The following is an 11,714-nucleotide window of genomic DNA, read 5'->3' as shown; positions in this document are numbered from 1 at the left end:
TACATGCTTATGTAATTCAAATTAGAAATATATCACTGCAAGAGTGTAAACGTTAATAAGATGCTTTAGATTTTGCCAAAAGGTGAGATCCTTTGAGTACTTTGTTAAACCAAATACTTGTAGATGTTTTAAAAAAAATGAAAACCACATTTGTGTATAATGGATAAATTACATAAACTTGTGTCGCTTTCGTCATTTTTTTCTGTTACTTTCAAACCATTTTATGATATACAATGATATGGAGAATAAAATTTGTCGTAGGCAATTTAAGAAACACTATACTGAAAACATCCTTTTGTAATATTTTCTATGATGATAAGGTTTACAAATATACTATGACAAAATTCGAAGCAAATGCTATAAAAATAAGCACTGCTGTCAATTTACTATAAAGAAAATGGGCGCATTTGGCGTGTGATCTGCAGGAATCATTTGTACGAAACATTTATTGTTTAAATGTCCATGATTTGGTTGGCTGAACATAGCTGGTCAGATTTCACAAACACGTCCATAGGTTTCTTTTTCATTTAGTTTGAAATAACTTGTGATATTGTAACATCTATACCTGTTTCTCCTAGGGGTACATTAACATAGTAATATTTCACAAAAAATAAACACCTAAAATATTTAATGCATAGATGCATGATACGTGAACATGTACATTACAGACTGAATAGAAGACTGGACTGATTTCGCTGAAGAACCAAAGTGAACCAAAATTTATCTAATTTAAAATTTTAATACATCTGGACATAAAACGAAACTGACAAAATAAATGGTTGTTTGCATGAATAAAAAAATTAACGCCCCATGCCAGGCTCGAACCAAAACCTTTTCGCTACGATAGCACTGAACATGTAGCCCTACTTACTGAGCTATCACCGCTGCACGTCTACAGATGATTTAAAAAGGATAAAGAAGCACCACATTCACACATTTGGATTTTTTGGGAAAAAGTACATTTTTTGTGGTCTCTGGGTCTTCTCTCCATTTTTTAAAAATGTGTATTCGTTTCTTTGAATTTAAATACACACAAATAACGTTTCAAAATCATGGAGAGAAGACCCAGAGAAGGAAAAATTTTAGAAAAACGTGTTTAAAAATGTACCATTTTGTACCAAATGTCTGATCTGGCCAATTTTCAAGTTAATTTTTAGTAAATTAAAGCTCAATTTGGGAAAATATTTTCCTTTCCTGTTGCACAGGAACCCAATAAATAAAAAAAATTATAAAATTTCATGTGACATGTCGATAAAATTTTTACTTTTCAATTACGCCCAGATTCCTGCCGAATGCCAATCAAAAGCGCCCTCGTTCTTACAAATTCTGCTATGACCTGACATATGATGTTAGAAATCTTGAAGTAGACATATTGGAAATAAAATAGAAATGTTATGATAAGTTAAAATTCGTTTTTAGCTCAACAATTCACAAGAACAATGAGAACAGTTTTTATCGCTATTCAATTATGAATGCAGATATTAGAAATAATATATTATGTTTTATTAGGACATTACGTCCCAACCTATAAACTTCTTATACATGTAATTAAGTAATATCTGGTTCCTCTTAAAGCTTAAAGACAGAATCATTCTGGTAAAACCATGAGAGCAGAACGAAGCACTCGCTTGATTGATACCTGTAAAGATGTAAACTTTCTTTAAAAGATGTAAATATGTGCAAAAAACGGACAGAAGTCAAAGGAACGTAATTGTAATATATCCCTATGTTTCGTCGGGAAATTGAGGTCTCGTGTCAGGTATATTCTACATTGTAATATTTAAAGGTTTTCAAGTGGTGTGACCGGTCAGCAGGGGATGCTCACTACTCCATGGCACCTGATCCCACATTTGATGTTATAGAGTACATGTATGCTCTGTTCCTATTTTGTATTGTTTTACAGTCTTTTGATCTTGAATACTGTTCCTTATCTCCATAATCATGCTTTACTGTATTGTGTAAAGTGTGAGTGTTGGTTTTGCTGAACAAAGTCAATATTCTACAGCTGTAGTCTATTACATGTATCCCGTGTACCAATATATCTTGAATTGACAGGTTCTATACAGTGATTATTTCAATGATTGATTGTTTTTCTTGGTCAAACTTTATCTTGCATAAACATAAAATCATCTGATAATTTTTTCAACTGAAAAATTCTTTTAAGGACAGATGAGAAAAACTTTTTTCTTTGAAGGAGACTTAATATCATCTCACAGGCTTAGAAAAGTGAATAATTCCTTGATTTTTTTCTCCTTAGTCTTGGAAAATGAAATAGACTTGGAAAATATTTATTAATACATGTATTTCAATAAAATAACAAATATAGACAAATCTTACTCAGCAAAAGTTTACAGATGAAAACAAATTTCAGAATATATTAGTCTTCTGTTAGTACTTAAAGAAATGCTTATATATTTGAAATGCTAAGTTAGAAGTAAAATCGAATTAATGTTGAAAGCGAGAAAGTAGGAAAAAATCCTTTGCAATCTCGCAATATTCAGTTTATTAAGAACATTTTAATTTAAATTCTGCACATTTTCCAACACAAAAAGCATCTTAGCTAGCCTAGGGTTTCTGGGGAGTAGAGTACCAAAAACCCATGGCTAGGGAAAATGGAAAACAAAAACAAGTGAAAAAAAAACATATTGCGAACAAGTGTACTGAACTTCTGTATATTTATAGGTTTTAGGACAGGGGTTGACCCTGCGACCTCCAAAGTTATGCAGTCTAGTTGGAACAGCACATCGTGTTTTACCGTTGCAATCTTGAGACACCTTGTTGAGCACATCTAATCTGCAGTTGGTATCATCCATCTTAGCTGACTTAGACGGACAAACTTGAGCTGTAGGCTCGGTGCGTCCATAGTTGGCAGACAAAATAGTTAGAGTTTTGGAGTTTTCACATCGGATTTCTCCATCATCGGCCCCGCACATTATTACAGTCCTTTGTTCTTTATTGTATAAAACATAAAAAAATGTGAATATATTCTTAAGCTCCTTCCTTATTTGTATGTTACTACATATCAGTTAATAGAAATAAATCTTTTAAAATTATCTACTTAACCGGTGTATTTGATTTTTTGCTCACATTCCAACAATTGGTCTAAAACCGAAAAAAATCTAACAACATGTAGTCAAAAAGTATATAATCATTTAAAAACTTGATTTTAAATACCATTAAAATATCTATATATGTACTTGGTTTTAAAAGATTATGCACCCCCTAGCTGATTTATATGTTAATTTGATCATATTGTGACTATATCCTTAAAACCATGTGTTTTTTTTTTAAAATCTAGGTAAAATAAAAACTAAACCTTGCAGATTTGATAGCCTCGCATCCGGCACACGGTTGTCTGAAAACATATTGAAAAAATGGAAATTTCTAGGTCTGATACGTTGTATATTGTACATGAGTTAAGGTCAAAATTTTTCACTTATTTCTTGGACCTTTATTTTCAAAATAGACTTGCTCAAGTCTTTATGTTTTAGTGCTCTCTTTCATACTTTTTGATAATGTCAAACATAGATCTATGTTTGATAACATTTAACTATGAGAGAGAGCAAAGGAGAGCAATACAAATAAGAATAAAGAATTTTAAAAAAATATTCATAAAAAAATAAACAATAAAAACATAGAGACTTGAGCAAGTCTATTTTCAAAATTAAATAGTTCATAAGAAAGCAAAAAGAGTAAAGAATAAAAAGTTTTGTTATACTTGAAAGACCACAGCGATGTCAAGTGGAAGAAAGGAAGGAACCAAATTCCAAAGTAAGTCAGGAATAGAATCAATGTGTTACAGATGATAGTCGTTATCTGTCATTGTTTTCTGGAAAGAAAAGTCCAGGAAAGGTATATAAGAAATGAAAAAAAGAAAGCTCATTAGTTTAGAAAAAAGAAAAAAAGGACAAATGGAAAATGAGGTAGTTATAAAATAGGAGACTTTTTTTTCACATTAGATTTTGCAGGAAAGATAGATAAGGTCGTAAAATGATTATTAACAAGCAATCGAAGCACAGAAATAAGTCATTTGCATGGATGATATTTTCGTCGTTTTTCAAATAATTTTAATTTCATTTGTTGACATACAGGTCAGTAAATCAACTATATGGTCTTCTTTATGTGAATCAGACTGCCAGGGTAAGTTTTTGGATTAAATAAAAATTTGTGACTCAGGTACCATGAGTACCATCCTTTAAAAATCGTTCGTTTTTTTCGGCCGCAGCAGCGGTCGATCTATTTGTGGTTGTGTTAGAAAGTGCACATGGGGAAATGAGATGTTATTTTCTATTATTCTGTTAAATAATTCTTAAATGATAACATGTATAAATTCATGAGTAAAATATTTTTAAAACTTGTTTTAAACTTATTATTAATTGTTGTTATTATGTTTCAATTTCATAATCATTTCTCGTCACATAATTGATAATTTATGGTGAAATAAAAAGAGTTTACACTAGCTACTCCCCAGCCTAGGAGTGTGTAAGATATGAAGGGAAATCGTCGTGATTTTCCTGATTACTAAGTAAAATGACGTGATAAAAGTTCATGGTGAATACAAAATTGAAAAGTTGTTGAACCAGTAAAATTGTTTTGATTATGCTACAGCTGCGAATGACACAGGGATATTTTTTTATACATTTTGCACCGCGCCTTGCAGCATAACTTACTGCAGAAATTATGAGCATAATCAAGTGACAAAGATCTAGGGTATCAGCACGTGGTTCATCTTGAGAGACCTGAATCTTCATTTTGATGACAATAAATTATTATCATTATACATTGACGTTATAACATCGATGAATCCATTTGATGCACTAAAATTTCGATTTAATTTTTAAAAATTATTTATTCATTTTGCTTTGAGTTTGAAGACAGCCTGAAATAAAAATGATCACTATTTCAACTTTGAATATCTTGTGCTTTCTTTGCATGGATGCTTTTAAATGTGAAAGTACTTTTTGAAATGCTAAATTTTGTTTGCGGCCTATTTGATGCTTTGCATCAATTTTACTTATCTTAAATATTATACGAATCAAGTAGACTGTAAGTATACAATCATGTCACAATTTCAAGATATAATGCCAAAACAGTTGAGAAGGAGTTAGGGGGAAAATGAAGAGTACCGTGTAATTAGGAAAATTCCTTTAACATACACATTAATACATCGATGTTGAATGTCGCAATAAATAAATTGTTTACCTTGTTGAGGGTCCCGTAAAAGTATTCTTATAAAACGTTCCGTCTCACCGATTAAACAGTCTTTTGTCTTGTACGAAGTAAAATGTGGTAGTTCTGTTTTTACATTGACTGTAATGGCCTATAGGCTAAAACCTAAAGGGGACTTTTGACCAGTAAGCAGATTCGGTTCAAATAAAAAGTATGAAAGGATTTCTCTTAAGATTTTCTTTTTGCACAATATTTATCATATCCAACCTACATTTAAGCAATTTTTCGTTATATTTTGAAAGATACAGTATCATTACTGCATCGGTTTGTGCAAACAAATTGAGTAACGTGCTGACTCGCATTATTAAATTTGTTTGAGCACACCGTTGCTGTTTTGAGAATTTATTCTTCAAAAATATTGATTCATTGCTTATATTTACATTTTTTAAATTCTCTGCATTGGCTATTGATGTGATTCATATTTCAAATTCCATATACCGGTATCAACCTTCGAGTAAGCCACTATTAATTGAAGAGCCAATGTAACAGCTTCTAGTCAATGTGAACGTGAATTCACAATTTTGAAAGAGGCATCATTGCCTTTCATAACTATACACTTAGCATGCTTACTTTGGTTACTAAATACTCAGAGATAGATCAGAGCATCAATTAAAGAAAAAATGCATTTCCACATTATAACCACCAGTTGTGCACCGAACGCACAGGAACCACTGACTCTAGGGCCACATATTTCAAAATTTTGGAAATTAAATCATAAATTTAATTTCATCATAAATGATTGATTTACACCAAAGAGCAGATTTCAAAGCATTAATTTATTTTCAGACTATTTAATTTAAGCAATATTTTATTATGAATAAACATAATTGGATTGGACAGCAGGCACTGCCTATATAAGTCCTTTCCACAATTCAAGGTCAAAATCATACATGTATAAGTAAACATTATTAATATAACATTGAAAAATATAAATATATACATGCATATATTCAGTAGAAATGTATATGACAAGGCAAATTAAGGAGAACAAAAAAAAAAGAGAAATATATGAGCTGATAATATAATTTAAATTTATATTTTAACATATATGACTGACAATTATATTAATAATTGTATAAATTTAAAAAAATGAATAAGAAAACATAAACAGGTTTTGGTTCTGTGATTTGACAATTGAAAAACAAAAGCAGATAGAATATCATGCAAATCGCTTTGTAGTTGCAATAAATTCTTGAACAAGTTTAAATATTGCAATATTTTGGTTGTATGTAAGATTATTGTCTCCATTTAGAATAAGTTGTAAACATAAAGGCATTGGTAATTGCAAAGTATTAAAGTTTTGTATTAGGTTCTGTCTTTGCATACAGTATTTTGGACAATTCATAAAATAGTGATATGATGTTTCTGAACTAAACCCGCACATGTCACAACTTTTATCTTTCTTTAAAAAATGATTAAATAAGTCAGCATTTAAATTACTAGCATTATTTCGCAACTGACAATGCAATATATTCATTTTACGACTTCCATATTGTAATATTTCTTAGGTTTTATGCAGTATATATTCTTTATGGCAGTCTTGAATGATGTAAGTGAAGAAAGGTTTCGGATATTAAATGGTAAATCATTCCAAAGTCTTATAGTTGAAGGGAGGAAACTTTTCATAAATGAAGTTGTTTTGGCTTGTGGAATATGAAATGTAAGATTGTCCTGATTCCTTAAGGGATAAGAATTATCTGGAAGAATGCATTGTTGTAATAAATCTTGCAAATACTGGGGTGCTAATCCATACACTATTTTATAAAATAAAACTAGTTTATGTATTTTCCTTCTTATTTCAAGATTATCCCAGCCAAGCTCTTCATAAAGCTTTGATCTTGATGAATTGATTCTTAAACCGGTTATTATTCGTGCAGCTGCAACTTGAACATCTTCAAGTAATTTTGCATCTCTTTCAGTACAATTATCCCATACAATATCTGAATATTCAAGAACAGGACGAATAAAAGCAAAATATATTTTTATCAAAGCATCCCTCTTAAGTGTGTATTTTAACATTCTTAAGATATTTAAGCAAGATGTGTTTCACTAATTGTTACAATATCAAAATGTGATAGTTCTGCAGTTATAATATCAAGTTTTGGTAATAAGCTGCACACATTGTTGTGTGCTATTTTCAATGAACTAAGTCTCATATTATTTGAAGGACCTGGGTTTGTTTCAATGCATCCAAGTATTAGAAGAATGCGAACCACAGTGACATGATAATGAATATTAGAATATTTATCACTGCAGTTGGCGACATACAAAGGGATAAATAAAAAACTACTTACTATCCATGGCTTAGATATACTATTCACAAATTCAATCATTGGTGTCAAAAATAAGAATATATTCAAGGAAGATAGCGAGCAAAGCCATGGGTCGTGGAAATCTGTATAAAACCGGATATACATGGAAGAATACTAAACACAGAACCAAATCCGAACAATTACTAGAAAAATAAGTGTGCGAAAAAACAAAACAAGAAAAAATATATATACAAACTAAATAAGAAAAGAAATGTCTTGAAGGAATGACATCTTTCGTATTGTAATGACAAGCAATACGAAGTAGAGATATCTCTATAATGAGAAGTATGTACAAAAACCTCATTACATGTAAGTACATGTATACAAGATGAGCATTGTTGCTCCGTAAAATATCAAAATGATTAGAAAATCATTGATTAGACGTGTTTAATAATTTATAATTTCTATGATGAATAGAAAACGCTTAAACGCAAATTAAGTCAAGTCATGTAATCATGATCAGAATGTTATTTATTTAAACCTTCCACTGATCTATAAATAGACACGGAAATCCCCATACACTAAAGTCTTACCACTCAACAATATGAGTTGTGCATACTGGTAGTTTACCCGTACTGGGGAGCTGGTGTGGACGTCTGTGGCTTCGGGGCGGTTAGTTTTTGCAAATCACTGAGACAGTTAATTGTTACTTTCTTATCATTCAGCGTTTTTACAATCGTTCGCCCGTCATAGGTCCATGCTGAGTCAATCAGCTGTTCCCGTGCGAATTTCCTCGCCTGAAACAATAAGTCACTTCTTCTTTTCGTAAGGGCCTCGTTAACGAAGATTTTGTAACCGTTTGCGTCATTATCATTGAAGGTTTTAAGATTACTTCTATGGGCGTATACCATGGCTCGATCTCTATATGATAGGAACTGGACAATAATGTCCCGTGGTCGCTGGGGTCCGGCCGCATTATTGGTTTTACCTGGAAATCTGCCCACACGGTGGGTCCGTCCAATCTTGTCAAAGCCAATGGAAGTATTTTCTGGAGATAGGACGAGTTTATTAATGACCCTCATTGCAATTTCATCGATATTTTCCTCTTTATTTTCTGGAATTCCAGTTAATTTTAGACAGTTTCTTCTTGAGTACTGTTCTAAATCATCCAGACGTGTCTCTAGTTGGTTTATTTGTGATTGCATAATGTTCATTTTATCAGCAAATGTTTCTGAGATGACATTTTTTATCACTTCTTTATTAAGGATAATGCTCACAGCTTTTCTAGCAGTTTCTTCATCATGCGAGAAACTTTCTAATAATTCATCTAGTTTGTGAAGATCGTTATCTGAGTTAGCCATAGAGGAATCACTTGCTTCACTTAATCTTGCTCTTTTTTTGTTGTGTTTATTTTGCTTTGGCATTTTAATGGAGATCCCAGCTGAGATCTACTCACCATGCCTTCACTAACTCTGACAAAAATGTTCGACAGAATTTTTACATGATTTAAATTTTAAGTTCAATTCCCCTACTAGTATATGGTACTATGATCACTACATAACACTTTAACACAAACTCACGTATGCTGGAGTAGAATTATCCCTGTTTTAAGTATATTTCACGGAGCTCTATTTACACCTACTTGCTACATGGCTGTCGACCTTGACCTTGTTTTAGACTATTTACCCCCCCCCCTCTCCCCGATACCCCTGACTCAGGGGCCCTGAAATTAATCATTTTGGAAGAGGCACCTTTCTTCATCTTAAATATGTACTTAGGTCATTGGCATTAAACCCAGGAACAAAGGAAAAGATTTTCAATGAATTAATGCACTTTCAATATATAATCATAAAAGACCTTTTCTTAGACAATCAGGCATCATCCTTGAAATACCAGTTCAATTATATACGATGTATTCCATTATTCACGCCTTCATTAAATCGGTAATGTAAAAAAATCATTTTGAGAGGATTTTGTAAAGAAATAAAATGTACCTGGATTTAAAGCTTCATCTTGTTCCTTTGTTCTTTGCCCTAAAAATAAATATGAACACTTTTTTGAAAATGCATTTTGAATAAGAATTATTTCAATTAAGTTAAATAAATGTTAATTATTATGAAGAAAATACCAAGACTTAAAACAGACATTCGACATAGTATTTAATCATTTCCCCCGCTTATCTACGAGAAATATTTCTTTTAAAAATAAAACTTCAACTTACATCTTTTAATTAAACATGAAAACTGGTTTACAGTATAATATTTCATGAGGAAAAATGATAGGAAAAGACAAAAAGACAAAAAAAAAAGCTTAATTGAACAGAAAAAAGCTTGTGTCTACCATTGCTTACCATTAATTAGAAAAAAAAAGCAACAAAAACTTTATATATTTTATTGATTTTCAATGATAATTATTGCCTACACTGTTGAACTCTTGTGAGTCATTTTCATATTCTTAACTCCAAAGATTTTTATAAAAGTACTTTGTTAACTATTTGGATAATTAAAAGGAACCGATTATTTACATGGAAAGATCACCAATAAGACGGTATCATATGCTAAAGACCAGCTTATTATATTTTCCAAAGATAATTTTTATTTTCCAGTTAAGAACAAGACTTTTTTAAAATATTTTTATGCTTTCACTAAAATGAGTGAATGTTAGGTACATGTATACATATTAAATTGACCTAGTAATAATACAAAATCCATTATTTGTGTTTTCTCAGGTGATTATTGTAATTTATCCCATGTTTACCCCTTTATCCCGTGGATATGACTCATTTGATTAATTTTTGATATCCCACAGTTAAGGGTAGTTGTGACGTCATAATAGTTTTTGTGTTAGCGTGATGAAGTAAAATAAAGTGGAGTCCTATGTCAAAACAGTGTAAAACATTGGTTGTGAAGTATTAAACATGGGATAAAAAAATCTTCAATGATTTGTAGGTGAATATGACTTTTATCTAACTCCAATCCTGAAAATAGACTCCTAAAAGTGGCATAATGCAGGTGAGTAGAAGAAATGGGCATCCCCTGTCGATCGGTCACTCCCATAGTTAGCCTCCTGTATAAGATTGAAATAGTAACTAAACCATCTTGATAGAGGAGAAGTTTACCGATGTTGTTAAAAACCATTTTATTATGTTTTCAACCTTGCTAACTGCGCCTTTAAAAGCAAAACAGTTGTTATGCCAAGTCTATTGTGAAATCTCTAAATCTCGAGGGGTGTTTGGGGTGTTACATGTATGTTAATTTTCGTTGTTTTCTGGGTATTCAATCGTCCACCACGACATGTAGACTGTCATATATATAACTACTACGAAATTCTTCACCAAAGACATTAAATCCCAACGAACCAATAGTTTTCAAACATAACAAGAAAATATTACCTAAAATTGTACCATATTCATCAAAATAATTTTTTTATTAAAATACCTTATAGCCCAATATACATAATATTAGCTTATTTTTACTTAAAAGATATAAAATCTCGATTAATCACATTAACGGGTAAATATCCCACCTGTCAAGTATAGGACTAAAATCGTTATGAAAGCCGCAAAGGTCAGTATCAGCAATACTCCAAAAATTATTAAAATTATCTTTCTCTTTCGCAAACTCACTTCACCTAGTTCAAATAAATTCTTGAATATATATTTTAAACCTTTAAGACTGAAATTAATCCTCAAGATTTATTTTATGCAAACTTCTTTACTTTTGTAAACGAAAATTATTATTTCAATACATTTTTACATAAATCAGAAAATAAGAATAATAACTGTCTTATCATAAAATCCATGCCACGGAGATGAACCGGTAGCGTTTGCCTATTTTTCTGTGTACGATTAATTGATTTATTCAATGTGATGACACTTTCTTCACGTGATTGTTAATCTTAACCTACGAGTAAGTACGATAGTAGTACCTACCCCGCTCACGTTGTTCATCTACATTACTATCGGAAGACATTGTTTCAAATGGTTGACAGACTTCCATTTGTTTTCCTGTTATCTGTAGATATTTTCATTGAACTGTTTACATACAAAATAATAGTAAATTAAAATAAACGTTTTATAATGTTACTCTTATTGCACAACAACGTTTTATTTAATTTGATAGAAACATTCGACGTTGAGAAGCAAAACATACCTTGATCAATTTAATTTAAAACAAGAAAATTTTAACTTCGTCTGTCATTCATTCAGAGCTTATCATCCAATAATAAGCAGAT

General features: G+C 31.2%; 1 protein-coding gene across 1 annotated transcript; it reads right to left on the bottom strand.

The window, feature by feature from the left end:
- Positions 1 to 8,107: 8,107 nt before the first annotated feature.
- Positions 8,108 to 8,905, bottom strand: LOC134233681 (uncharacterized). Its single transcript, XM_062715665.1, has one exon. It carries the CDS (start codon positions 8,903 to 8,905, stop codon positions 8,108 to 8,110), a length of 798 nt encoding a protein of 265 aa, XP_062571649.1.
- Between the last annotated feature and the right edge of the window lie 2,809 nt (positions 8,906 to 11,714).

The sequence above is a fragment of the Saccostrea cucullata genome, unplaced genomic scaffold (genome assembly GCF_032062105.1).
Source record: "Saccostrea cucullata isolate Sc308-1 unplaced genomic scaffold, CSIRO_AGI_Scuc_v1 ctg4482, whole genome shotgun sequence".
In the NCBI taxonomy this organism is placed as follows: domain Eukaryota; kingdom Metazoa; phylum Mollusca; class Bivalvia; order Ostreida; family Ostreidae; genus Saccostrea; species Saccostrea cuccullata.
This window is presented reverse-complemented; position numbering and strand designations above follow the sequence as displayed.

What these genes read in the sequence shown, in the direction of transcription:
- LOC134233681 (XM_062715665.1), bottom strand. Translation starts at nt 8,905, where the DNA reads ATGCCAAAGCAAAATAAACACAACAAAAAAAGAGCAAGATTAAGTGAA.